We start from the raw sequence: 27,837 nt of genomic DNA, 5'->3' as shown, positions 1-27,837 counted from the left end.
GCCTGGTTAGCTGCGCCTGAACCAGTGCAACCCGGGAGAGAGGAGGCAACTCCCGAGGCGGGGAAGCTCAGCCCAAATCAGCAAAAATAAATTTAATTTGCTCCCGTGGGAGCAGTCAGTCTTTCCTGGGGACAGACCACCGGCACCTCTGTTCTCCCCACGCTGGGCGGTCCAGAAGGACCAGGAGAGTTTTGTTTCTGCAGAGGGGAAGCGAGTCACAGCATGCAGGGGCGGCCAGCACTTTCTGGGTCGTCCCTGCTCCCTGCAGGCCCAGCCCGAGCCCCTGGGCTCCAGCTCCAACTCAGGCAAGAGCCTCTTGGGGCACCGGGATGGGAGGAGCCTCAGCCACCTAAAATATCTTCTGGGGCACGCAGCCCTCCAGCTCCAGCAGCTCCGGCCAGCCCTCATACTTGTTCGTCTCCGGGTTGTTCTTTAGGAACTGGGGGGAGAGAGAGACAGAGAGTGCAGGAGGCTGTCAAGGACTCAACCCTCAAATGGGTCACTCGTCACCTTGCTACAGACCCATTTTACAGGTAGGGAAACAGGCTCACAGAGGGGCTGCAAATTGGCTGAGGTCTCCGAAATGGGATCCAGCTGGGACATGGGATCAAGCTGCTGTACTGTGGGCATCCCCAGGATGGGGGAACCGCTTTGAGAGCTTTGGCCCCTCCTCCAAATCCTCCGTCAGCCTAAGACAACCAATAGCAGGAGTGATAGCGTCAATAAGCCAGGCCTTGTGGTGCATGCCTGTAGTCCTGGTACTCGGGGAGGCTGAGGCAGGAGGACCACAAGTTTGAGCCCAGCTGGGGCAACTTAGTGATTGCTCGAGATCCTGCCGCAAAATAATAAATAAAAGATGGGCTCACTGTGAAGGCCTTGGGTTCAATCTTCAGTACCCAAGAAAAAAATAAATGAAAGATCTAGCAATTCTTGAGCACTTGTGGCATGTGGGTCACTACTCCAAACTGCCTTTCATGTTTGCTCTCCACAGCAGCCCCGGAAGTGCGTACAGTCAGCACCCATTGTACAGATGGGAAAATGGAGGCACAGCGTTAAAGTCCCTCCTGTAGTCATCCTGTTGGTATGTGTCAGGGCCACTGTGAAATATGAATGAGCACTACTAGTGCATATATAAAGAAAATAACATGAGTTAAGGTTGTAATTAAATTTCTCAGGTTTAGTTTATGGAAAAAAAAAAATGTAAGCAGCAGAATCTACCACTAAAATAACTGAAACGATTACTTAGGAAGAAGAGTAAATTTTTTTTTGGTATGGGGAATCGAACTTAGGACTTTGTGCTTGCCAGGCAGGCGCTTGTGCTGCTGAGCTATATCCCTGGCCCTAAAAAAAGTAAATTCTTGATGCTGCTTCTCTGGCACCTCCTTTCCCCTGCATGGGAAAAGGACAAGCTGGTCTTCGTGGCTTGTGGCCAGCTGATGCTGCGGCAGGGGAAGGTGGTACTGGGGTTCTTCCTTCCAATTTGCTCTCTGGCCACCCCTCTTCCACACCCGGAACTGAACTCAGGGCCTTCACACTAAGCTACATTCTCAGCCCTTTGTTATTTTGAGACAGGGCCAGGTTGGTTGGACTCAAACTGGAGATCCTCCTGCCTCGGCCTCCTGGAGTGCCACAGTTAAAGGTGCCACTGCACCTGGTTCTCTGGCCACTTTATGGTCCAGACTTTTATGTCCCTGATGCCATGTGGACATGCTGGGTCCCACCAGGACGCTGTCTCACCTCTCTCCTCTGGGAGGGGCCTCTGTGCGCTGGTCCTTGTCTAGACAGTGATTTCCATGACCTGAATATATCTATTTAGAAACACGCGCGCGCGCGCGCACACACACACACACACACTCACACACACACTCACACACACACACACACACACACACTCACACACGCCAGACCAACGTTTTCCAGGGAGAGAAGCCCGTGGGGTCTGCCGCTGGTTCTCTGCCCCTCCCTGCCTCCCGCCTTTCCCCTTTCCCCAGGTTTTCTCTGTGCCAAGCCGGGGAGCCCTGCTCAGAGCAGGAGGAAGCGGTAACAGGACCCAGCCCTGACCGAGCAGCTCCCAGACCCCAGCGGGCTGCTGAGAAGCCCCCCCCCCCCCCGCCGTCTCTGGCTTTCCTGGGAAGAGAGGCCTCCCCTCCTCGAGGGCCGGACGGACCCTGCAGGCAACTCTCGGGCACGCCTGAGCAGGGCCAGCCCTTGCCCGGCGCTACTTTTCCTTTCTATCAATCTGATCTCGCCGCTCTCCCGCTTAAGCCGCCCATGGCTCCCTGCCATCCCCGCTGGCGTGCGCCGGGCCCTGCGCGTTATTCACGCCTGTTGTCCTGTCCGGGCCCTTCTTCGAGGCTCCCTGAGTCACCCCAGGCTGGGGAGGCACCGATGGGCTGTGCCCTTTCCTCAGGGCCCCAGCTCCGCCAGCCTCTTCCCCGGGAGCGCTCCTAGGTCTCCGCATCTGGGTGGGGACCTTGCAGGACCCCCGGCTCTCCGGGTCCTCCCCTGGTGCAAGTTCGCGCTCTCTGAAGGGACTTTTGAAAGGGGCTCGGGGCTCCCCTGGCCCAAACCCCCTTTTACAGGCTGGGAGACTGAGGCCCAAAGAGGCGGGGCCTTGGCAGACCAGCAGCCACCTCCTGCCACCTCCCGCCCTGCTCGGCCGGTCCCGCATCTTGCGGCCCTCCCCGCCTCGCTTCGCTCTGAGCCGCGTCCTCCCCTCCCTGCGCGGCGCTGACCTGGGTACCTGTGCAAGCGGGACCCGCCTCCCGCAGGTGGTCAGGCAGGGCCCGAGAGATGCGACAGCACGTGGGTGTGCGCGGGGAGGGCCCCTCCTGGCCACCGCACAGCTCCCCGGCCCCTCCCCGCACCCGGCCGGCCCTCCATCCCCGCAGCCGCAGGGGACCCACCTGCTCGAAAGGGCTCTTGCTGCGCAGGTCCTTGGCCCCCAGGAAGACCCAGCTGTCCCGGAAGCCCAGCTGCTTGGCGTAGGAGCTTCCCAGGCCGGCGAAGAGCTTCCGGATCTCATCGTTCATTCTGTAGGGGACACGGCCGGCCGGGTCAGGGGGTGTGAAGGACACCAGCCGGGGCCCCCGCTCCCGACCCTGGCAGCCGCGCCCTGGCCAGAGGACATCGGGCCCAAGGGGCCGCGGGCTTCCTCTGCAGCAGGGCCTCTGGGCTCGGGCTGGGGGGGCAATGTCCTACGCAGTGTGGCACGCAGAGAAATAACGGCCTCGCGAGGAGCAGCTGAGCGGTAGCCTCACCTCCTTCAGCGCCATCACTGTGAACACTAAGACCCTCCCGCTTCACCTAACGACGGGTGTGTTCTGCGAAACGCGTCCCCGCTGACGCAGTCACTGTGGCCGTCACACTGTACTCACACAGGCCACGGTGGCCGTGACGTCACTAAGTGGCCTAATGCCATGGGGCCGGCCGAGCGCAGCTCCTCACAGACTGAGACTGACACTACACTGACTTTTCTGTCACTAGCGCCAGGGGGCGAGCCTCCTCCGTGTCCCTGAGTGTCTTCCAGCCCCTGTCCAGGACGCAGTGGTCCCCGTCTCCACACGGACAACCTCATGCTGGCGACGCCTCACCCCATAGCTTCGTAACCAGCGGCCAGGGCTGCCGTGAAGGCTGTGCCCTGTGCCCTGGCCTGCCTGTTCCCTGGGGTAAGTCGTCAGAGCGGGGAGCTGGCCGCCGGCAGAGAAGGCCCAGGGGTTCCGTTTGCACCACTGTGAGCATCTGCGGTGGAGACTGCCACCTACTTGGTCCCCGGGTCGTCGTAGGAGGCCACCAGCACCAGCGTGCCCTCGGAGATCTCCGCGAGGAATTTCAGCAGGCTGTTGGGGTCTGCGGAAGGAAGGAAAAGGAAGAGCAGAGCATTTAGGGGGTGTGACCCCCACTCTCCTTCCCTCCCGTCGCCCTCCGGGCCGGGAGCTGGCCTGGGCTGGCTGAGACCGAGCTCGAAGCAGGGGTGGGGTGGGGGTGGGTGGAAGATGGGGGTTAGCGCCCTGCAGCGACCTCCTGCAGCTCAGACCTGGGGAGGTGAAGATGAGCAGAGTGAGGGTGGTGGGGTGACTAGACGTGCAGGTTAGAGTCCCGCAGTGCACTGTGATGAGCCACTGGCCAAAGAGCCCTTGTGAACTGGAAGTGGTGACACCTGCCTGTAATGCTAGTACTGGGGAGGCTGAGGCAGGAACATCACCACAAGTTCCAGGCCGACCTGTGCTACATACACAGTGAGTTCAAGGCCAGTCAAGACTAGGTAGTGGGACTCTGTCTCAACACAACAATAATAATAACCACAGTAGCCCTTACGGGTCTCCTCCCCGGGGAACCCCCAGGATAGTTGGGGCTCTGCGCATTCTGGCTGGTCAGTGCCCAGGTGATCTGTGTGTTTATTTTCATTCCTCACAATATAAGTGATAGTGGCTTTCTGCATAGGGCGATGATACAGTTTTCTGTTAAGATATGTTTACTCAGGCAAAGAAGTGCGCTGCTTTAAAGGAAGCTAGGAGCAGTGCAGGGGTATTCTGCGTAAGGTGCGGGCCGGGGAAGGTGCTCCTGAGTGGTTGCACTGGGTGGGGAGTGGCCTCTTCATCAAAGCAGGGACAACACCTGTCACCTGAGGTCGAGGAGGAACCACTTTGTTCGTAGCGTCTTGGTAAAGCTTGAATGTGACAGGGGCTTTGAGCACAGAGGGAACACTTCAGTGGAATTACACGATTAGCACGCTGGCCCTGGAATTGGTGGGGCCCCATGCGAAAGGAAAACGTGGGGCGCTTCATTAAAAAATTAGTCAGTACTTTGACAGCAGAGCGTCAAACCCCCAGCCAAACTGCTGGTGGGAACCTAGCAGACTGGGACGCGAGCCCAGGTCCGTGCCCTGTCCTGCCTGGCTGTGCTAAGGTGACTTCCCAAGGGGCAGCCACGCGCTCAGAGAGGCCCAAAGAAAGATACAGAGGACCGGAGCCTTGGAGGGCTCCTGCCCGGATGCCAGGCGGCCCTGTTCTCACCTCGGCTACACGAGACGCCTCTGTGACCCTGGGACGCTTCCTAGCACAGCTCGAGTAGGCAAAGTGAGGGCAACCGCCAGGACGAGTGCTTCTGGGCTTGAAGGTCTGCCTCGGCCCCAGAGCCCACACACACCCTGTGCCAGGCAAAAGTACGGGAAGCGCTCGGGCATCAGGCCTGTGAGCTCCCACCCCCGGCACCTCTGACTATGACGGAGTGTCCCCAGGGCGCTGGCTTCAGTGGCAGTGGGTAAAGGCTGGACTGGACTGTGTTGGCATCCTCTAGCTCCCCACCCCTCTGTGGACGTCGCCTGAAGTTTCCCGCTGAACAGACTCTGCACTTGAACCTGAGCCTGGGAGATTTCAGGGCATTTCAGAGGCAGCGGGGAGCCTGGGCCCCAGCCAGCCGCAGCAGGCTCCCATCCGCCGCGACCTACCTCCCATGTACATGTCGAAAGAGTTCATCCGCAACACCTGTCCCGTGGTTCCTAGGGGCAAGAGGGCAACAGTTACTTCCCGCAAAGTGAGGCATTCTGCGTGTCTTTTCGCCGAAAACGGCCACTGAGTAGTCTGAGGTCTAAGCATAGAACAGGGAAGGAATAGAACCAGGTCGCATAAAGAACACGCAGGACCGGAGAGGGTGCCCGGTAAGTGCTGGGTTGATTTGAGAGGTGAGGAACACCGCGGCTGACTGTCCGGGAACGAGGAGGAATCTGACCCGCTGGGTCTGCGCCTGGTCCTGCTGACTGCTCCTGGGAGCGTGGCGCTTTTGACCTCAGGTTTTGCCCGGGTACAGTGGGCTGCAGGATCTAGGATGGGGAACGCTTACAGCGGTAAGCGTACAGATGGATTTTGGCTGCAAAACACTAATGAAAACAATGACAGTTGTCCTCACTATCCCCACCTGTATGGAAAATCTCCAAGCTTTGAAGGGAAGGGGATTTGCTGTGGTCTAAACTGGCCTTAGTTTCCCAGAGTTGGGTCATTTGAATTGCTTTTGCGGGGCGAGGAGGCAAAAGGTCAAGCTCCCGGAAGAACCTGTAGTTTTGCAGGAAAGGCGCAGTTCTCTCTCGCTACCACTAGATGGGAGTGTTGCAGAGCGGATGGCGGCTCTGCTTCTGCAGCCAGGCGCAGGTGCGCAGCCGCACCTGACTGCTTAGAGCTGGGCAGTATCCGGCACAGCTTCCCCTGGGGCCCGGGTTTATGGGGCGAAGGGAGGACCCTGTGGGCTGGCTCCGGCCGTACCTCCTCTCTGCCTTCTGCTCTCAGGCAGGGAGGAGGCCGGTTCTCAGGTTTGAGGGCCACTGGTGGGGACAGGGGTCAGGGCGGACGCGTGGGCTGTGAGTGGCACGGCCCGGTGGCCGCGGGGCGTGGGATGGGGCGGGCGGGAGCCCTGGCCTGGCCACGTTCAAGGCCCTGCCCTCTGCTCCAGGGGCAGCCATTCCCTTCTGGCTCAGGAGAGAGAGGCAAGGCCTGGAGCAGAAGCCGGAGGGAGGCAAAGCTGGGCAGGGCGGGCGGGCAGCTCAGGCGCTCGGTACCCGCGGATGAGAAAGCCCACGGGTGGGCGCTTCCTCCCTGCTCCTCACGAGGGAAAAGCTAGAACAGCAGAGACAGCAGAAGTAGCAGGCATCGGGCACTGCCGGGTGCCGCTTCAACTCCTGCGCCGTGTCAGCCTGCGCTGTGCTCAGCGTCTCCGCTTTGCAGGTAACAGACAGAAGCTCAGACAGGCGAAGCAGTTTGCCCAAGGTCACACAGCCAGTGCGGTCCTCCAGACTGGAGCCCAGGTCCGCCCGCCCCGGGTCTCGGTCGGTCGGCCCAGCTACATCTCCAGGCCTTCCCACGGTGCCTCCCGCGTGGCCGCGGGTGGGACATCTACCCAGTCATCTCGGCCCGCATCCGTGTGACCGCCACCACAAACGCGGTGCTACGACCGAGGGTTTTTGACCCTGCACAGAAGGGTTCCGCGGAGAGACCCTGGAGGCAGCGCTACCCAGCCCGGCCCAGTCCAGAAGCACCTACCACCGAGCCGCCTCGGTGCTGCCCTGCGGCCTGCGTTGGTGGCCGGCTGGAGAGGCAGGGGTGATCCCCAGGGGCTTCCCACGGCCTCCCTGACCCCAGCCGCTACTCCAAGCCGGGCAAGTCTCGTGGGCAGGGCCGGCCCTGTGCCGCGTGCTAAGCCCGCCCACGGCGCCCTCTGCCCTGTCTCAGCGGGAACGAGCTCAGGCCCTGGTCCCTTTGCCTCCCTCTCACCTGTCCACCTCCTCCTTCCAGGTTCAGCCGAAAGACCCCGGCTTACCCCCGGCCCCCTCTCTCCAGGGGACCCGCCCTGCCTTCCCCCAGCCACCCCTGTCCTTGAGGGCCCGGCTGGCCACTGTCCCTCCTGGAAGCCTTCCCTGGCCACCCTCGTGGCGCCACCCACGGGGCTGGGAGGCTGGGGGCCGTCCTTCCGGCGTGCAGCTGCCCCGGTGCCCCAGCGGCCCAGCCCGCAGTAGCTGCTGAGAAGGACACTCCGAGTGAACAGGTGAAGGCCTGCGCCCGCGCGCCTCCCCGTGGTGCGGAAGCTGTGCGCAGGGCTCCGTGTGTGCTGGCTGAGCCGGGGTGGCCCGGAGGACGGCGCCCTGCTTCCTCGGAGAAGGGATCCCGTGGGGGTGGGTGCCGTGGTCGGGGCGGGCAGCACCGTGGGCAGACCGGGTCTTGGAGGCCTTCTGTGCCCCAGGCCGGTCCCGCTGCCCACGGAGCAGGAGCTGAGCCCACGCCTCCTGCCATCCCTGCCCCTGCGGGCGCCACTCACCGTTCACCAGGGCGATGTTCAGGCCTCTGCCCACGTTGTTCTTCACGGGACTCATGAGGCTGCGGGCAGAAGGAGTGAGACGCAGTGTGTACCGCGTGTGGGAGGCCTCCCTGCTTCGGCGATGGGGCCTGTGTGGCCTGGGGCACAGGGCAGGGCTCCAGGGACATGTGTGCAGACCCGGGCGTCCCTGTGCTCCTGGGTGGGGTGGCTCTGGGGTCCCTGGGAGTGGCTCATGGCCCGTTTGGGCCAGGACAGCCTGCCGGGGTGAAGGGGCAGGGTCCCTGCCTGGGGCTCTGTAGCCCCGGGGAACCAGAAGGTTCTAAGGCCCTGGGGTGGCTGGCTCCCCTTGCAGGGCACAGCTGGTTCCCTGCGCTGGCCAGGCGTTCTGCCCCTCTCCTGCTGGTCCTCAGGGGGCTGTGCTTCTCTACTCTCACTCCGGCTGCTTCCCGGGACCGACTACTCTCTTCCAGGCCTGGGCAAGCCAAGCCTCCTGCGCTGCTGGCCACTGACCAGGCACAGCCACGTGACGCGGGGCAGCGCAGGAGACCCAGCATTGGTACTTTCCAGGGTAATTCAGGGGAACGCTCTTTTCCCAGGGCTGGGCTAATACGCCAAACCAGCAGGTACTCTCTTTCCTCCCTCAGGCAGAGATGTCTATTTTTAGGAAAGGAAAATGAAGCTGAACAACAGAGGAAAGTGGAGCTGAGGGTGCTGTAGGAAGGAGCCTGGATGGCACACATTGAACCCCTGGATCCAGCTCTTCCTGAAGCCCACTCCCTCTAGACTTTTAGATGTGGGAACTAATATGCTCCTTGCTTTGTCCAAGCAGATTTTATCAGGTTCAGGATCCTGACTTAAACACCGGCCTGCTTGCTTTGCAGGGTGAGTGTGTCCTGGGGCCTTACTCTCTAGGTTGGATAAAGGGTATCTTGTCTCTCCTGTAAGAGGTGGAAGCCCTGGTGCCTGCTGCCTCTCACCTTGATGTCTGGGTATTGGTTCTGAGTCCTCCCCTTAGGGAGCTCCTTCTGGAGGGAGTGTGGCTTTTAGGAAGACCTGAGTTCGAATCCTACTTCAGCTTTGGCTGGGCAGGGGACCCTGTCTGAACCGCACGGTCCTCTTCTGTGCTACAGGGACAGTGACAGCCCACAGCCTGGGGTGCTGGCGGGACGAAGGGACGCTTAGAGGAGGGGACTTAGCAAGGCGGGGCAGCCCTAAGGCCCTTCGGGTTTGCTGTGATTTGTGATTTAAGGGCCTGGAGTTCAGGGGAGCCTAGGACAGGTGCTGTGTTGGAGGCCGGTTCCCTGAAGCCTGGGTTTCCCAGTGAATGAGTGAATGAGTGAATGAATGAAATGTAGGGAAGGAGGCACACATGCCCTCGGGTACTTACATTTGGTTTTCAAAGCACATGGAGGGGCCCACGACGTTGGCGGCCCCACTGCAGATTTTAAAGGCGAAGAAGTTGGCCGGGCAGGGCTTGCTGAGACCACACTTGGACTTGGGGACCCCTGGGGAGTAACAGAGGCGCCTTGGGAAGGGGCCCTGGGAGGAGGGGGGCTGCTCATGCTCCGCCACTGACCCTCGAAGCACGGGCCCTGGCTGTGCACCCGGCCGCCCACCATCCCTCGGGGATTCCCGAGCCAGCCCCGGCCACCTCAGTAAGTGTGGGAGCCGTGGTGCAGTTCATGACTGGAGTCACTTGGGGAGGGGACCCTCTGAGCACCGCTCCCTGGGTCACAGCAGCCTGGTGACCCCCCCAGGCCTCTGCTGACAACCTCTTGGGCCCCGGCCTGGTGGGTACCGGGCTCCTGGCACTCATCTTCCTCATCTGCGAAATGGGTGGCTACAGCGCGTCCCTGCGGGGCTCTTTCGGGCTGTGTGGATGTGCAGACGTGGCTCACACACAGTACATCCGGGCTCTGCTGTCAGATCCCTTCTTTCCTCACTCGTCCATGAGCACTTACTAAGTGCCAGGCCCTGGGCTGCCGCAGGGAGTGGGCAGGCCGACCCGGCCCTCCCACTTGGTGCCAGGTACTTGTAATGCGCGCGCCCCCGTGGCCCCTCTGAAGACTGTGAATGAGGCCCACGCAGGGTGAACCCAGGAGGCCTGTGGCTGGCAAGAGACATGGGCGGGGCCCTAAGCTGCAGACACCGCCTGGAGGCTCAGCCAGCCCCCCAAGGCTCTTTGTGAGCTGGGGCACCAGGGGCACGTCAGCCTGGTGGGTTCCAGGAGAGTGTCTTCAGCTCCTCCCTGCACGGGGAGGGCCAGGAAGGCAGAAGCAGAGGGCACCTGGCTGCAGGGGGTGTGGGTGGGAGCTGCTCCGGAGCAAACCCAGAGACGCGGGCAAGGCTGAGGCCTGCTGGGAGCGAGGCACGGGCAGGCACTTCGTGTTCATTGCCTCGTGAAATCGTCCGGTGACTCTCGCGGGTGACACACGGCGTGACGGGGGTGGCAGAGCGGGCAGCCCCGTGATCCATGTGTGACGCCCGCCCCGGCTCCCGTCCTTGCTCCTGGGACACCCCTTAGAGGGCACTGGCAGGGAGTGGTGGCCCCCGCCGGGGTTGTGGCTGAAGACAGAGAGGACTGGGCTGGGGACTGGACCTGGCCCTGCGCTCCCCTGGGACCGGGTCCTGCCTGGAGGGTTGGCTGAGGCACTGGGCCGGGAAGGGGCCTCAGCCAGGACGCGGCTCCTCCTCCCCTCCAGCCTGGGGTCCCCACCTCCGTCCACCTGCCAGCTCTCCAGGAGGCCGCTTTAGTCTTGAGCCTGGACATCCTCACCAGGGCGGGGAGGGGAGGGTTCCAGGCCCAGGGGACCACGGCTGCTGTTTGCCCAGAGCCTGATCCACTGCCTCAAGTCTATAAACCCGACACCAGCAGCGCAGCTTACGGAGGCTTTTCCGGAATTGATTTCCTGACCCTCCAGCCTCCCCAGGCAGGCTATTGGAGGAGGGAGACGCTGCCATAGGAGTCTTAGCCATGGGGAGCCAGGATTTACTGTCTGGATTCTGGCTGAGAGGCTTCCCACCTGATTGCTCCAAACCCTAGTCCCAACCCCTAGTCCAGTTCCCTGGGGCTGGAGCTGGCATGTCATCAGAACACAGAGTGAGGGTGGTCAGGAGCCTCCGGGTGTTCCTCATCAATATGCTGGCACATGTCTCTCCTGCTTTTTTTGGCCAAATGTGAAATCAGGGAATTGGTTAGATCAGGTGGTAAGTAGGTTTCCTCTTAAATGTCAACTTGGACCTACGGTTAGGGGCCTACTGATAAAACTGCAAAGGATGCCTGTGGATCTGGAAGGAAAGAGTGCTGGGATTGATTGGTGATGTCTGCCACAGGAGCAGGCAGGACAGGAGGTGGTATGTGTGCTTGAACTTGCCATTGTCCAGCAATGGTGTGTGTTAAAGATGCTGTGAGCCCCTGTGCTGCTTTAGAATCCAACTGCAAAAGCTCCAGGAGGTGGAGTGAAGAGCAGGGGGCAAATAGATTTCATTCGCTCTTGCTGTCTTTGCTCTGTATAATCCCATGCCCTCCTTAGCTGGGGAGCACTTAACCCTGGAGCTGCAGCCCTTTTCAGGGTCACCTCAATAGTAGGGTGGGGAGCAAAGGGGCTGGAAGAGTGGCCTTGAGCAAAGGGCTGCAGAGGAGCTTGCGGCTGGGTTAGGCGGGGTGGGGATCCTGGACCAGGTGGTCTCAACTCAGTGGACCTCAGTGTCCTCACTACAGAGAGGGGACAACTATGGCGCCTACATGGGGGTGCGTGGGGATGACCTGAGACGCCTGTGAAGCGTGGACACTGCTGTGGCCTGGAGTGGGGGTTGCCACGTGTACACAGTACACCCCCATCACTTCCGTCCTCCTCCTCCCACCTTCCTGTCCCTGGGGCCCGGGGAAGCCTGTTTCCAAGGCCACGGGGCTCAGCACTCCTGCCCCACCAGGGCTCCGTCCCCACTGCGCGTGTGGCTGACTCCACCAAGCCTGGCACCGGAGCCTCAGTGTCCCTGCGCCTAGGGCGGGCCCCCTTCCCGAGGCCCAGCTGAAGGGCTCCCTCCTGCCTGCAGCCCCCGGCCTCTGCCTGGCACCCAGAGACTCGCCCTCCTCCAGGGGCACACCGGGCACTTCCACCCCCTGCAGTCAGAGCCCCTCCTTTTTGTCTCAGGTCCCTGTGGCGCCGACACTTCCCTGCAGCTGAGCCGAGCCGGGGGTCCTTGCAACGGTGATACCCAGGGGCTCCCAGCCAGGTAGGGTGCAGAGGGGGAGCCGGGGTGCCCTGTGCTCTGGACCGAGGAAGGAAAACCCAGAGCCCTGTCCCCCCAGTGTGAATGGCCGGGTGACTACCCCTGGCCGTTGAGTGAGCTGGACAGATCCTGGGCACCCAGATTTCACTGGGCGCAGAGACCCTGGGACACGCGGCCCTAGGAAAGATGGGGGGCTGGGTGGATACTCACGGATCTCCTTGTGGGCTGAGCCTGGGGAGAGAAGGCAGAATCGGGTCAGAGAGAGGCGTGCTGGTCCCCGACAGGTGGGGGTGGGGGCCGGGGCTGGGCAGTGGGAAGAAGGCATTCAAGGTGGCACTATGGTCATGAACTGGCAGTGCCACCTCCTCCGGGAGACCTCGCTCAGTACTGCTGTCACCCCTCACACAGGCACAACACGTGCACAGCCATACCCACAGCACATGCACATGCAGACACACACACGTGCACACACATGCATATGCATGTGTGCACATGCAGAACACAGGTGTAAGAATACTCTTTCACATGCACCTACAGACACATATACATGCACACATGCATGCAGACACACACACTACTCAGGTTAACAAGAAGCAGCGCTGGGCATGGTGGCACACACTTGTAATCCCAGCACTCAGGGAGGCTGAGGCAGGAGGATTGCAAGTTCAAGGCCAAACTGGGAAACTTAGGTCTTAAAAAATAAAAAACTGTAAAGGGCTGGGGATGTAGCTCAGCACTCCCTGGGTTCAATGCCCAGTATTGAAGAAAAGGAGAAGGGAAAGGGGAAGAAGAGGAGGAGGAAGAGAAGGAAGAGAAAGAGGAGGAAGAAGAGGAGGACGAAAAGGAGGAAGAAGAGAAAGAGGAGGAGGAAGAGGAGGAAAAGGAGAAAGGGGATGAAGAGAAGGAAGAAGAAGAGGAAGAAGAGGAAGAGGAGGAGGAGGAGGAGGAGGAGGAAGGGGCCGCAGCAGCAGCCGGTCTGCGCTGTGAGGTCCTGGCGTTTGCTCCCTCACTCACGCTGAGCTGTGTTCCGCCTCCCTGAGCCTCGGCGCCCTTGGCTGCACGTGGGGCGCTTCACGGCCGCCCTCCCTGGGCTGGGAGAGGGCCCTGTGCCATCGTCTGGAAGGGGCCCAGCCCTGGGCCCCAGGGGATAGAATTGCTGTTGCTGGCTTAGCCCGTGCTGTGGTCTCTCTCCTTTCCTGCCAACTGTGCAGGAGGCTTTGGGGGCCTTGGACCCTTCCAGACATCTTATCCTTACTGACGGAGGGGATGGAGGAGCGCGTCCCCAGTGGATGCAGAAATGCCAGCAGAAGGCGTGCTCCTTTTCTGGTGGGTCCTGTGAACATTCACGATTTCCCTCTGGACCTGGCGGGGCGGGCACCCATCCTAACGTGTCCCTGCTCCCTGCCTCCAAAGCCCCAGGAGCGGCAAGTAACCCAGGCTGGGCCAACGGTCCCGTTATGCTTCTCTGGGAGCAAAGCCCTTCCCTGGGCTGTGAGGAGGAAGAGGGAGAACGTGCCCTTCTCATCGGAGCTAAGCGATGTGCATCTGGACAGCTGGTAGCCTCTGTGCCCGCCTGGGAGAGGAGGCTGTCCATGGAAGCGGGCTGTAACCTGTGAAGTAGCAACAGGCAGAGCCCGAGGATCTAGAGAGCTCTAGAGGCTTTCTGGAGGCTCCTGGGTCTGGCCATACTTGAAGCCAGATCCCACTGATTTCCCAGAACATGCTGTTTTGTTGAAAACTGTTGAAGTTGAGTTTATTGCTTCTGTCTGAAAATCTCCCGCCTAATTTGCCAGGTAAGTCGGGAGTCAACCTCCTGATTTCTATGCCATGCATGCTTTTGGTAGTTTGAACTCCCCTCAGAAGAAATTTTCAGCCCCTTCCCCAGGGACACCTAGCGCTTCCTGTTCCCACAGACTGCAAGTTATTAAATACATAAAATAAAATAGATCGGATTACAAGGAAACAATTATCTATCAATATAACAACAACAGAAGTAAGTTAGTGCAGTAGAAATCCATGTGCTTCAATATGAATGCCCTAAATAATAAGATAGGGGCACGTGCCCACAGGGTGGGTGCCCCTGAGGTACATAAAACCATCCTTTAGGACGGCTCACTCATGGGTCTTAGTGGCCAGCTCGCGCCCTGGGTGCACCGCCTGCATTTCAGGTGACCCTGGATCACGCTAGCACGCCGTGGTTCCGTGACAGCTGTAATCACGTCTGTTCATTTCTCTGACTCAGCCCACGAGCAGGGGACACTCGTCCCTCCTTTGGGGGACAAGCGGCCTCATAAGCATTGGAGACCTAACAGAGCTTAACGTCGATGGGGGTTTGTTGGAGGTATTGTTTGTCAAACCACAGCTAGTTGAGATCTGGGAGATAAATAAATGCCGGGGACACCTTTCAACCCCTGGCCTTCCCACCTGCATCTGCAGCTCTGCGCTGTGGCGGACACCGTAGCCGCACAGCCTCCTGGGCCTCCTGCGCTGCCTGGCTTGTCTCTTTGAGGCCTGCAGAGCCGGTGCACAGTCTATAAAAGCTGTGCCCCTGGCCTGGGGTTGTGGTGGCCGCCAAGCACCCTCTAAATCCTCCCAGCATGGGCTGGGCATCAGCCTGGCATGAAAACGTGGGATGGGAGGAGGTACCCAGGCCCTCTGCTGTGGGCTTGGGTGGAAGATGGGGTGCCTGGTTTCTGGCGGCCTCAGGAAGCTGCGAACTGACCGGAGTCACCCAGATTATGAGGAGCTCTGTCAGTGGAGGAGGTTCTTGTTCTTCCAGGAGAACAGACCCAGTGGTGTAAGCCCTCTCCTTTCCTCCTTCTCTTGATCAGAAAGGATCTGAATCGGAGAAACACATGATCTCAGCCCTGGTCTGACAGCGCCAAGGGGAACTGGGTGAGTTTTTAACATCTCCCTGAGCTTCTGTTTCCTCGGGACACATGTGACCCTGCCACGGACCACGGATGAGTCCACTGCACAGCCACACCAGGGGCACTCCATGGGGCATCTGGGCAGAGTAAATGAGATTGTGCCCTTAAAGCAGCTAGCAGCCATCCAGCCCCTGGCTTGTGAGTTCATCCATCTGTCCATCCATCCACTTGTCATCCCATCCATCCATCCGTCCATCCATCTATCCATCCATCCATCCATCCATCCATCCATCCACTTGTCATCTCATCCATCCATCCATCCATCCGTCTATCCACCCATCCACTTGTCATCCCATCCATCCATCCATCCATCCATCCATCCATCCATCCATTTTCCATCCATCTGTCCATCCAACCATCTGCATCCATCCATTCCTCCATCTCTCACTCATCCATCCATTCTTCCATTTAAAAAAAAAAATCATCAAACGCTTAGTAGGCACCTGCTCTGAGCCATGTGCTAGAGGGATGAGTGTTCACAGAATGAAATCCTGGCCTCTGAAAAACTCACATTCTAGGGAGGGGAGGCAGGCCTCAGCCCAGGAAAGGAACCCCTGAACAGCATAGCAGGGGTGGTGACGGTGTCCTGAGGGAACGGGCTGGACCAGCGTTCGGGGGAGGCTTCTGGGGAGGTGACATGCAAGTGGAGACTGAGAGCTCAGAAGACCTGGGACCAGGGCTCTGCCGGAGAGCTAGGCAGGGGGACAGCGAGTGCAGGAAGCCCTCCGCACACAGGGATTTCTTTCTTCTTCCTCCTCCCAGCCCCTCTCCCTGCCTTTCCTGGGCACAGCCCTGCGCCTTGCTCAGGGCCCTGGGCCACTTTTTGTTGCCCTTGGCTCCAGCCTCCCTGACAGTCCGGGGATTCCCGTCTCACACTCCGTCCCCACGGGGTGACAGGGTGCTGCGGAGTCGGTGCACAACGGGGCTCCACACCTGGCATCTCCTGAGTCATCGGATGTGGGCAGGGAAGTGTCCCCCCTGCAGGCCCACCTGGGCCGCGAGCCCCACTCACCCAGCCATCGCGGCAGACGGATGGTTTTTGTGCTGAGGCTGAAGGAGCTTCGAAGGAAAAGCCACACGGCCAGCAGGGTGACGAGGAGTGCCACGAGGCGGAGCAGACCTGAGGGGCGAGTTTAAAATGCCTGTCCTGGCTCCGCTTAGACCTTCAGAGACTCTCTGTGAGAGAGGCCCAGGGTCTGAGCTTTTCTTAAGCTGCCGGAGGACGGGCCTTACAACCGCTGCGGGACCGAGGCAGGCTGCAGGAGGCGAGCACGGCCGAGGGGGTCAGGAAGCCTGTGTCCGGGCCTCAGGGCAGCTGTGTGCACTCGGGCAGGAGCTCAGCCTCCCTGAGCTGGCACCCATCAGTCAAGGATGGTTATGGTGATGCCCGTGGCCCTGAGGTCATGGCTTGCTGGGAGGGATGTTAGAGCTACCAATAGTGGAGAGATTTCAGGGTGACTTGGGTGGGGCAAGGTGGCCCCCACATTTTCCACCACTCCCCCCAAAGCCAGCACACACTGGCCTGACTGCAGCTTCTTCAGACCTCAGTGCAGCTCTGGGTACCAGACTTGCCCCTGGGCCTCAGCTCCCATCGGCCCGCGTTGAGCCAGGTGGTATGTGCAGAGCGGTTAAACACACGGCCTCCGCTCACCCTCACACCTGCCCGTGTGCTTGACGCTACTGACCACCCTCATTCACAGGTGAGGAACCCGAGAGGCAGTTGCTTCCCCACGGTCACTGGGCTAGCGAGTGACAGAAGTGGGTTTGAACCCCAGAGAGAAGTAAACTAACTCCAAAACCAGTGCTCCTGACCCTTCAGCGCTGTTCGGGAAGGAAGGTGGAGTACGTTATGTGCATTTCGTGTTTGGTGCCTCAGTTTCTCTGTCTGTACAAAGGCAGTACAGTCTGAGGGGGGGGGAGAGGGCCTTGGCCTTGCTCACGCCCAGCCCTGCGCTTTGAGGATGCTAGGAAAGACCTCCTTGAGGTCAGTATTTTGTGTCTAATGTCCAACCAGGGCCTGGCGCTCCCAAGATGGGGGTCAGAGCCGGGGTTCTGACTGTGTACCACAGTCTCCCCGGCCCTCAGCCCAGAGGCGGAAGGTTGCCTCTTCCGTTATTCCAGCTGCTCCCGGCTTGGTTTCCTCCCGGGATCCTGGCCAGGCTATTGGAGAACAGAGACACCAAAGCACCTGAGCCCAGGATGGACAGGCCCTGCTGACAGAAAGTGACTCCAGAATGAATTTCAGAGCCCAACTGTGAGAACCCTCAGAACCAGGCCCTACCTGACACTCTCATCATCCTGTCCAGGTGAAGAGTGGCTCCGGGTCAGTGTCAACCTAAGGAGAGAAGAAAATCAAGGTGGACAGTGGCACCTGGCCTTTGAACGTGAGCGGGAGTGAAGCTCTTCCTTTGCAGCTCTGTCAGCCTCAGCAGGAAAACCAGGGCCAGAGTCAGACGGACACAGCCGTTCACAGAGGGTGCAAAGGGGCAGGGCGGAGGCCCGCGTGAGGCTGGGGAGGGAGAAGGAGACGCGGAGAGGCACTGATCATAGTCCTTTCAGCTGGGCTCCTTGCCACCTGGGAGAGTAACCTTCCTCTTCTCTCTGTCTCTACCTCTGCCTTTCACTCGTGCCTCTGGAGGCTTCTGTCAATCATCATGCCCTTTTTAAGTGTGGAGATTCAAAAGTAGAGGAAGTGCGGTCTGGCAGGCACTGTCTCTTGGACCACGCTATGCCTTGTGTCTAGACCTCCCCACTAACTTCATGCGGTCATAGGTGGGGCTGTTCATAAGTGGCTGGATTTGGGTGTGAGGTAGGGTTGAGAGTGTGATGCCAGGATCAAGGTGGGTGATTACTAAATTAGTTCCCTGATTGGTCTGGCATAGACCTGGGTGTGGATAATGGGCAGGACCTCCCTGGGTGTGGGTGCTACCATCCAAAGGGTAGATAGCCTGGAAGGGATAAAAGGGAGAGGTAGGTTGCTGCTGCTTGCTGCCTTCTGCCTGCCCTGCTTTGTCATGAACTGTTTCTCCTCTGCCATGTGCCACCCTGCCTTGGAGCCGGTCAACTATGGACTGAAACCGCCACAGACTGTGAGCCAAATAAACTTTTCCTCCTTTAACTTTGGGTGTCAGGTATTTTCTCTCAGCTATGAGAAAAGTAACTAAGATAAACGATTTGATTTATTCACTCAACCATCTGTCCATCCATCCATCCATCCATATATTTGTTCATCTGCCTGTTTGTCCACCTACTTGTCCATCCATTCATGCACATATGTTTGTCCATCCACGCATCCATCCATCCATTCATCCATCCATCCATTCCTTCCTCCCTTCTTTTCCTCTAGCCAGCTAGTCAAGTGATACTGAGCTACCTAGCTCAGTAAAACCATCAGGGAGCAGAAGCTCAGGTGATTTTTGTTTATGTACGAAGATGAAAAGCAACCAGAACTCGCATGTTACAGGGAAGTTTGTGCCAGGCAGTCTGTATCTCTCTATCCACCATCATCTATCTTTTAGGGATGAGGAAGGTTTACGGGGGTTAAGCCAAGGTTATTCAACTTGCAAATCCAGAATCTGGATTCAGGGCTCCAGCTACTGATGCCTTGAATCCCCCATGGGTCTCATGGCCAGTACTTTTGCCTCAGGAGAGTAGAAACTGAAGTTTACTCCCTTCTTGAGTCCTGGGCAGGGCCAGAGTCACTCTTTCTGCCACCTCCACCCCATGTCCACCCCATGTGCTAGCAGCTACTGGACACTGGGCAGTTTTGAAAGCCCCTGGTACATCTGCAGCATCTGAGGAGAGGGCAGGTGGTGCTGGCTGTGGCTGTGCTGGGTCTGGGGCTCCTGCGGCCAGTCTGAGCTGGCTCCCGTCCTCAGGCCTCTGGCAGCAAGTGGCCTTTGCTGACTGCTGTGACTTTGCTCCCACAACTTTTCTTTCCCCTCCCCGTCCCAGAGTCTTCTTCATTCTAAGAGTTCCCCTCAGCAGATGCGGCCTCCGAAGTCCAGCCACGAGGACTCGAGCTGGGGCGGGAGACCTGGCCCTCCCTGCCCCCACCCTTCCTCCCTGGGTGTGTCTCGGCCTCCCCTCCCCTACAGGCAATGTGGAGGCCCTGGGGTCGACGGGACCTTCGTATTTAAAGAACAGCAAGTACAAAGCCACATCTCCCTTTGTGGATTGTAAACGTGCTCCCAGCTGCCCAACTCTGCCCAGGTGACAAGTCTGGGGTTGCGAGGCAAGGCTTTTGTAAAACTTTAACTTCCTAAAATTCAAGTTACCAACTTAATTTTTTCAACTAAAAAAAGTGTATTAGACCATGACTGTGCTCGGGATGAGACCTACAGCCCGGGAGTGCGGCTTGGACGAGGGTGAAGGCCGTTCTGTAGGGTGGAGGGCCGGGGTCGCTGGGGACGGCCAGGCTGGTGGAGCAGGGCCCGGGGCCAGAAGGACACGGCCATCCGCACAGCACATGCAGAGGGACAGAGCGATCCCATCAGGGCCGGGGCCACGTGGGGCTGTGGGGGGGAGAGGGAGCAGAGATGGTGCAGAGCAGAGGAAGGGAGAACGAGGAAGGGACAGAGGAAAAGTAGTTGAGAAGTGCGGAGAGGCAGCGAGAGCGGGAGACGCAGGTGGGCACACACCTGGGCGCAGTGCGGGCCTCTGGCTGTCATGCCCGTGCCACGCCGGGGTTCTGGCTCTAGGCTGGGGGTGGGGAGGAGCAGGGCCAGCCTGATGTCCCTCCTGGCAATCCCTGGCTACCCACCTGGCACCCGAAGTCCCCGGCCTGCTCTCCCTGGCAGGCGTGGGTGCTGTGGAGCTGGAGTCCAGGACCGGCCTGTGAGAACTGGGCAGGTACCCAGCGCAGAGAGGAACCAGCCCTGAAAACAGCTTTTCCTTCTTGTCCAGCGGGAGCCCGTCACAACCTGTTATGCAGGTTACCGTGCGCAGGAGAAAGGCCCCATTGCCCGGGCCCGGCCTGGCCCCCAGCCCCTGATAAGGCCTGGGTGAGTGTGCGCACCTGGGCAGCTGGGCCAGGGCTGAGGTAAGGCATGGGGGCGGGGCAGGGCACAAATCACTCTCTGAGCTGCTGCTCCTCCCTCCTCCTGGACGCCCTCTGTCCGAGCCTTCGGGGCCACTGTTTAGTCATGTGTTTGAGCTCTTTCTGTTCCACCACAGGCCCTGTGTCCTGCAGGCCTAGGGCCACCCTGAGCACCGAGGAGGTGGTCAGTGAGTCTTTGGAGACTGAGCGAATTAAATGCTTGCGCAGTCTTGGGAGGCTAGTGTGATTAAACCACCAGCTAGAGGAGGAAGCTGAAGCTCAGAGAGGGCAAGAAACTTGCCTGAGGCCACCCAGCCGCTGTGGATCCTGAGGCCCTCAGGCTCTGTGGCAGGCAGGTGGGCACCTAGCGGGCAAGATGGCTGGGAGTGAGCCAGGCTCCGCAATGGCCCTGGGCCTTCACACTTGCTTGCCCTTGTCCTCTGCTTCTGTGCCTGGAACACTCCTACTCACCCCTCGGGTCTCAGCGTAGAAACTACTTCCTCTGGGAAGCCACCCTGACCCTCCTGGTCAACTCGAAACACCTACCTGGAAGCACATCAATCCTGACTCCTGACCCTGTTATCTGACTGGCCAATCAGAGCTTTGTGATGTCCTCATGATTGGCTGTGAAGTGAGCATGTGACCCAAGGAAAGCCAATCAGAGTTATGCCTAGGATGGAAAACGGGAGGGAGGAGCCCTTTGGCCCCTGGAGATGCTTCGCTCCATTGTCTCGAAGTCCGGGCTCGCAGGCTCCCTTTCTCAGCTGCTAAGTTCGTCCCTCCCATAGGCACAGCCTGTGGCCCCTGGGCCTGTGGCTGTGGAGCTGTCTTGCATTAGGTAGCAAAACGCCTGTGAAGCTGGGACGGAGGGTACGTCTTGGGATCAGACGGACACAGGCTGTGGCTTACGCACTGGGGTATTGCTGGGCCGCCCTCTCTGGGCCTAGATTTCTCTCCTTGTGAAATGAGAGTGATGCTGTGTACCTGTGCCTGAGGGGGTGTCAGCCGCCGGGTGACCATCCCTCCGGAAGCCTTGCCAGCCTGGTGCCTCCACCTCACCGCTTCCTTGTTTGCGGGCCCGTTCACCCCTGCTGCTTCCTGCTGGTGCCCTTGCTTGGCCGGAGTCCCACCCGGATGCACTCTTCCTGCCAACCCCGGCCGCCCCGCGTCTTTCTACCTGCTCAGTTGTGACATTTCTTTCACTTCATTCATTTTTTCATTTTCCTTTGTTGCGTTCTCTCCTTCCCTTCCTTCCCCCTTCTCCCTCTTTCTTTCTTCCTCCCTCCCTCCTTTCTTTTTTTTGGTACCAGGAATCGAACTCATGACCTCAGGCTTGCCAGGCAAGCACTTATGCTTCTGAGCTACATCTGTGGCCCTCTTTCTTCTTCTTTTTTTTTTTTTCTTTCTTTCTTTCTTTCTTTCTTTCTTTCTTTCTTTCTTTCTTTCTTTCTTTCTTTCTCTCACTCTCTTTCAACACTGGGGATTGAACCCAGGGCCTCATGCATGCTAAGCCTGAGCTCTAATACTGAGTCATCAGTACTAGATGATGCCCTTTGTGACATCACAGGGGCCAGGATGTCACCTTCCTCCTGTACCAGGACCTTTCAGCTCAGCTATGACCTGTCCCAGATGCACGGAGAGAGCGCCTCTCCCGCGAGGCTGGGTGTGAGCAGAGCGCCTGGTGGGAAACGAGTGTCTCCCCCGGCTAACCCTGGCTGGCGCGGCCCGCTCTGTGAGGTGTGCCCATCAAGGTGCCTGGTCCTGCTTCACAGCGGGCCCCAAGTTCGGCCACCTCCTGCTCCAGCTCTCAGCACCCTTCTTCCTGTCCTGCTGCTGGCACAAGGCGCGCAGAGGGTGTGCAGCACATGCTGCTGGGAGGAAGTGACTTGCTGTTTGGGAAGGTAAAGCAGCACTTAGGAGAACAGTCGCCCTCGAACGCCCTCCTCTCCTGCAGCTCTGAGCGCCTGTTCTGGGACAGACAAGATTGGCAACTCTGTCCTGCAACAGTTATGTCATCTCGTTCTCCCGGGAGGCATCAGGCTCTGTCTTCTTTCCAGGCTGAGTTATTAGCTGCTGCGTCTTGCTTCTGTGCCCTCGCTCCCCTCTGCCCCCGCTTCTAAGACCAAACCCTCTGCCAAGGGCTTAAAACTAGAGCCTTCCTTCGTTCTAACGCCCAGCACTCTGGATGCGAGTTCTGGGTCGATGTGCATCTAAAATCCTGGAAATAAATCCTCCCTTTCCCCACCGGGCTTTCTGATCTCTTGGATTTCTGCAACAAAAGGAGCTTGGGAGGAGGGGAGTCCGGGGCTGCTTTTTCATTCCGTGCCCAACGCTTTCCTCCAGAACCGCTGTGTCCATCGGACACGGCCAGGCTTGAGCCTCAACTGGCCTCTAGGGAAAGTCCAGCACGGGCCTCGTCCCTGTCTTTCCGGACGTTGTGTGGACTGGGCGCACTCACCAAGGCAGGGCCCGTTGTCTGTCCTACGGCCTCCTTCCATTCCCCTGTCTCTGCCAGAAGCTCTGTGTGGACAGGGTGCCTGGCAGGGGACTTCGTCTGTGTTGTGTGGGAAATAGGAACACGAGCAGCCGGGACAGGACAGGGCGACAGACTCAGGGGGACAGACAATCTGACATAGAGAGACATGCTCAGGATGGAAAAGAAATAGACTCTGAGACGCGTGTGGACAGGCATACAGGCGCGCACGAGTGTGCTCACCTGCACGTCAGGCGCTGCGGGGAGCGCAGGCAACCGGGAGTGGTGCAAACCCCCAGACCCAGCTGCCCCCCCCGCAGCTTCCAGTCATCTCCCAAAGCCATCCCGAACACCGTGATGGCGGCCTTGGCCTAGGTGAGCTCGTCAAAGTAACCAGGGCCACCCTGCGTTCCCTAAATGGTCCTTGTAAATCCCAGTATTTATAGGCAATTATTGACCATGCCACCATAAACAGTAAGGCTGGGGGTGTGAACAGTTTGTTCCGGTGACATTTACTTTGGAAAGAATTAAGCCCATTATTTCCATTATGCTTTGTTCTAATTTTATTTATTGGTTTGAATAGTTTTCTGCAACTCTGACCAATGGCGGCATAACTGGGCCACGCACAGCCGTACAAGAGGAAGTGCAAGGTCTGGACAGGTAGAGGATTCTGAGGATTTTCCTCCCCAACCCAGACTGGGCCATTTCCTAGACTAAGACAACAGACGCCTGGTGCCAGGACTACTCTGAGACTTCTAGATTAACCAGTTGATCCTACGACAGCTTGCTAAGGAAGCTGGGGAAACTGAGGCACGGAGTGGTCAGGTTGCACTGCTAAGAGTCAGAGGAAGAGAGGTGCCCGGGGTAAACTTAGGCTGTCTCTGGCGCCTACACCCTTAACCACTTGGCTCCGTGGCTCTCTAGTCCAGGCTGACAGTGTTCTGTGAAGGACCAGATCATAGATACGTTGGGTCCTTGTCAGCCTCAGTCAAAACTGCTCAGCTCGCCACCAGAGTGGTAAAGCAGCTGTCGGTAGCATGTAAATGAGTCAGTGTGGAGTGTTCCAATAAAACTTTATTTATATAAACAGCTGGGGGCCACAGTAGCCTAAGGCTGTGTCCATGGCTCTAGGTGGCTAGGAGCCCTGCTCTCCCTGTCTGCAGTTCAGCTGGCTTTGGCTGAGCCGTGGTGATGGGGAAAGGAGGCTTCCAGGGTGATGAGGGTTTCTAAGGTTCTGTCCCCATCTTCTCTCTTCTCAGCAGCCAGTGCCTCGCTCAGGGGCTGCTCCGGGGACCCCAGTTCACTTGGCGGGGGCAGCGCCTGTCCTCTTTCTTTTCATGGGTTTTCAGGAGGACTTTCCTCTCAGGTGACCTGACGGAGCCCCTTTCCTAAAGTTACCCTGCTTGGTGCCAGCACCCAGGAGGTGCTGAGAAATGGCCACTGTAGTCACGTTTGCGCCCTTCGGCCTTGCAGGGCCCTCCCTGGCCTCAGAACTGGGAGTCTCTATGACTGGGTGGGTCCATGGGGGGCCTGGGTGTCCCGGGTGGATTTTGCCAGGGGACTGCAGACACAGTCCCCCGTCAGTGCTTGGCTGTACATGCACACTGTAATCCTAACCTAGTGACAAATGCAGGGGTGCATCTAAAACAGAACCGGCACAGAGGAAGCGACAGGAGCATTATGGAAGCAGGTCCCCAAGCCGTCTCCTCTGGGGAGGCCCCCTGTACCCTCAGCGCTTCTTCCAAACCCTCTGAGCTGAGAGAAGTGGGTATGCTCTGAATGGGACAGGGGTTCCCCGGGTCCCAGGAGAGCGTCTGGAGAAAAGGGGCACTGTCTGTCAACACGAGAAGAGCTCCCCTCTCCCCTCTCCTGACCCTGCAGGTCTGTTAGCCCCAGAGGCCAGGTCGTGTCACCCGAGTTCTCTGTGCTGAGAGCTTGGCTGTGTCAGGAGAGGTAATTGGACCGGGGTGGGGCTGCCTGGAGCCTCTGGCTTCGTCCATTGGTGCCTGTCAGTGAGTCAGGCATGAAGAACACACCCAGCCAGCGGGTAATATTGTCTCTTTCTGCCACAGGCTGCTGGATTTTGGCCTCTGGTTAATCAAAATGGCGACCTCCACAGTGAAAGCAAGTTTTATCTAGGAAGGTATAGAATCCAGAGAATCTCATGGAAGGAAAAAAAAAAAGGGAAAAAAGATGTTTTGAAACAGGGTCTGGCTACATAGTCCAGTCTTACCTTGAATTTGCTTTGTATCTCAGGCTGGACTCAAACCCATTATCCTCCTGCCTCAGCCTCCCAAGTGCTGGGATTAGAGGCATGTACCACCACAAAAATCTTAATCACAATCATGATTCTGATAAACATTATGATTCAGTCAATGGGGGAGCCTTGTGTCCTTTAGTTTTCCCAAAAATTTGCTTTGGAACTGGATCCCTCCCTCCTACCCAGGTGGGTAGGCCTGTTCTCCAGCTGTAGGGCCTCGGCCTGGCTGGTGAGTATTTTCTTTCAGGAAGAGCACTGCCTGTTGCTCAAGGCCTTCTCCATTTCAAACCACTGCTGCATCTGCAAGGCAGCCTCCGATTAAGTTCGGCTCCACCTCTGCTGTCCTGAGGCCCAACAGGCCTTGGAAGGGCCAAAAGCCCAGGCCAGCTCCTAGCTTTCCTCCTACAGCTGCTTCCTGATGGCTAGAAGCCACGCGCCTGGCATTTTCACCAGCGGAAATGGTACTGACAACAGGACTGTCGCTCTCTGGCGCTGTGCCGTGTCCAGCCTGTCCTGCCCTGCTCATGGACTCCCGGCTCCTGCTCCAGCCTCTGCGTCTGCGATTTCCTCCTCCAGGGCTGCAACCCCTCTGGTCCCCTGGGGTCCCCTGTGTTTTGTGTATTGAAGCCCCTGAGGTGTTCCTGGGCAGACTGAATGGCCCCGGCCTGTCCCCCATCCCCAGCCCCACCGCCCTGGGCCTCAGTGATTCCTCTGTCAAATGGGGATAAGAAGATCTACCATGCAACACTGATATTTAAATGCGCCGGTCCCAGTAAAGTTGTCCAGAATGTTCTAGGAGCACAGTGAGTCCTCCATGCCCGTCACTGGTCGCTGTGACTTGCTTGTGATCACACAGAGCTTCACACATCCCTCCCAGAGCACACCCCCCTCCTTTCACTGTGGTCATCGGTGTGACTCTTTCACCTGACATGCTGTGTGCCTCCTCAGATCATGCCCATCCCTTCCAGAAGCCCAGGACCTTGCCCAGGGCCCGGCACATAGTAGGCACTCAGCTTTGATGACAGTGCTGTCCTGTATTCCGTGCCTACTATGCGCCAGGCTTTGTGGTAGGTGCTTCACACAAATGGTCTTTTTCAAAATTCACATGTGTCAGAGTCTCAAGAGATTTAATGCCCTCCTCCTTTTGAGGTGAGAGAGGCTCAGACAGGTTCACAGAGGAGAGGGAGGGCCTGAGGAGACACAGGTGGGAGAGGCAGAGCATGGACTCAGAGCCTGCTGCTTGCGGGCTTGCCCTACAACTTCTCCTCCCCAGCCTGTGCCCTTGGGGAGCAAATCTCAGAGCTCTCATCCTGCTTTCCAGTGCCTTTCAAAAGCTGTCTCTGGGTACCAGCCAAAGAGCCCGGGTTCCCTGTGTCCGTGAGGAGGTTCGGCCTGCACCCCTACCGGCTCCAGAATTGCTGTTGGAGTGCATTTGCTGGTGAGCAGTGGGCCTGTGTCAAGCAGGGAACCGCGCTCTGGAAGAGCTGTGGGAACAACTGCTGTAATAAGACCCCAGACCCTTGGCCGGCAGGGGCCCCAGGTCATACACATAGGCGGGTGGCCTGGGCGGACACTGGGCAAAGCCAGACTTCCACAGCGGTGCGTGGCCTGTGCGTGACACTTTTGGACCTCACTTCCCCGACGGCTCCTTCCCTGTCTGGTCTGGGGTCCCGCTGCCCCTTCCCTTCCTTCTGTCCCCTTTAGCGTCCCCACTGTGCCCAGCACATAGCTGCCTGGCCCTCTAAGGTTCCAGCATATCTTCACAATTTATCTCCTCCTCAGAGCAGTCTCGGCCCTGATTCTCAGGCTATCCCCATGGTACGTGTAACAAAAAAACAAGAACTATTTTGAAAATGACTATTTTGAGGCTGGGTGTGGTGGCATACACCTGTGATCCCAGCACTTGTGGGGCTGAGGCAGGAGGATCGCTGTCAGTGCTAGGCCCGCCTGGGCTACACAGTGAGTTCAAAGCTGGTCTGAACTGCACAACAAGACCCTGTCTCAAAAAGACCAAAAAAAAAAAGAGAGAGAGAAAAGAAAAGAAAAGAAAAGAAAAGAAAATGGCTATTCAAAAATTTGCGAGGTTTTTTGTCTTTTTTTCCTTCTGGTTTGAACAGCTGGTGTTAATCACTGCAGCCCCATTCACCTGACCTGAGGGAGGGGCTTAGTTAACGCTCCCGGAGTGACTCATCTGAAAGGAACAGCACACCCGGGTGACCAGGCTGCTTGCCTCTCTCCTCTGACTTAGAGTCTGCGGCAGGTGGCACAGTGTCGGGGCACGAACTCGCAGCCGGACTGCCTGGGCAAGTTGCTAAATCTCTCAGGGCCTTGGTTCCCCACCGCAGAGTAGGAGTGGCACTAGGCTCCTAGAGGCAAGAGGAGGGTTAAAGGTGTCACACTGAGAGTGCATCACACACAGTAGGTGCTGCTTTATGTGTTCAGGTGGTTGTTATTACAGAGGTCTTGACAGGAAGAGCATCAGCCCATTTTACAGATGAAAAAAATGACCCAAGAGTATGCCCCTTTCCCCGCTGGCAGAGACGTACCTGAGGGCTCAGGCTGCTACTTCCCTGCTTTGATGGAGGAAGCGAGGAGGTCTGTCCGGCACTTTGGGTCCTGGCCCAGCCAACTGCAACCTGCCCCGTCCTTGGGTCCAGCCTCCTGGCTCTCGGAGGGGCTGGGGCCTCCCTGGCGCCTCTTCTGGATGTGGCAGCCCGGAGAGAGGCACGGGGAGCTCATGGGCTCTCGATGGGCCAGCTGCTCCGGCCCTTCCCGGGCTCGCGCCCTCTGCCGTGTGCAATCCCTGCCTCGTTAAACAATCTCTCCAGGAAGGAGGAAGTTTAACCTCAGCACTCGCTTGGAGGAAATGAGTCTATAAAGTCTCGCCCAGGGCCTGGTTGGGGCACAGGAGACGGCTGTGCCCGCTGCTGTCTTTCCCGCACCTCTGCCCTGGTCTCTCAGGCGGGTGAGCGTCAAGTAGCTTAGTCAGGAGCAGAATACCACAGCGTGCCTTAGAAATAGCAGAAAGCACCCACACCTCTGCTGACCACATCCTCAGGCCATGGGGGAAGGGAGGCCAGGTAGGGAAAATTGGGTGGCA

The 27,837-nt window shown here is 58.4% G+C and overlaps 1 protein-coding gene across 6 annotated transcripts; it reads right to left on the bottom strand.

Annotated features, from left to right (window-relative positions):
- Window positions 1-77: 77 nt before the first annotated feature.
- On the bottom strand, window positions 78-27,573 carry Fam3d (family with sequence similarity 3, member D). Of its 6 annotated transcripts, XM_005387283.2 has the most exons (11): window positions 20,476-20,543; window positions 20,306-20,368; window positions 17,248-17,301; window positions 15,979-16,086; window positions 12,247-12,267; window positions 9,191-9,308; window positions 7,804-7,862; window positions 5,450-5,500; window positions 3,765-3,849; window positions 2,907-3,033; window positions 78-439 (listed from the first exon to the last, which is right to left on the bottom strand). In XM_005387283.2, the coding sequence occupies exons 3-11, from the start codon at window positions 17,261-17,263 to the stop codon at window positions 350-352; spliced, it is 675 nt and encodes a 224-aa protein (XP_005387340.1). In that variant the 5' UTR covers window positions 17,264-17,301; window positions 20,306-20,368; window positions 20,476-20,543; the 3' UTR covers window positions 78-349. The 6 variants fall into 6 exon arrangements, with proteins under 6 accessions (XP_005387340.1, XP_005387335.1, XP_005387338.1 ...); XM_005387278.2 differs by lacking the exons at window positions 20,306-20,368; window positions 20,476-20,543 and adding an exon at window positions 27,284-27,573; XM_005387281.2 differs by lacking the exons at window positions 20,306-20,368; window positions 20,476-20,543 and adding an exon at window positions 20,989-21,269.
- Window positions 27,574-27,837: the final 264 nt, after the last annotated feature.

Source organism: Chinchilla lanigera, unplaced genomic scaffold (genome assembly GCF_000276665.1).
Source record: "Chinchilla lanigera isolate Chin_1 unplaced genomic scaffold, ChiLan1.0 scaffold00029, whole genome shotgun sequence".
NCBI lineage: Eukaryota > Metazoa > Chordata > Mammalia > Rodentia > Chinchillidae > Chinchilla > Chinchilla lanigera.
This window is presented reverse-complemented; position numbering and strand designations above follow the sequence as displayed.

What these genes read in the sequence shown, in the direction of transcription:
- Fam3d (XM_005387278.2), bottom strand. An exon ending in CCGTCTGCCGCGATGGCTGG is followed by an intron (nt 12,268 to 15,978) that starts GTGAGTGGGGCT and finishes TTCTCTCCCCAG; the next exon opens with GCTCAGCCCACAAGGAGATC. An exon ending in GAACATCGCCCTGGTGAACG is followed by an intron (nt 5,501 to 7,803) that starts GTGAGTGGCGCC and finishes TCTTGCCCCTAG; the next exon opens with GAACCACGGGACAGGTGTTG.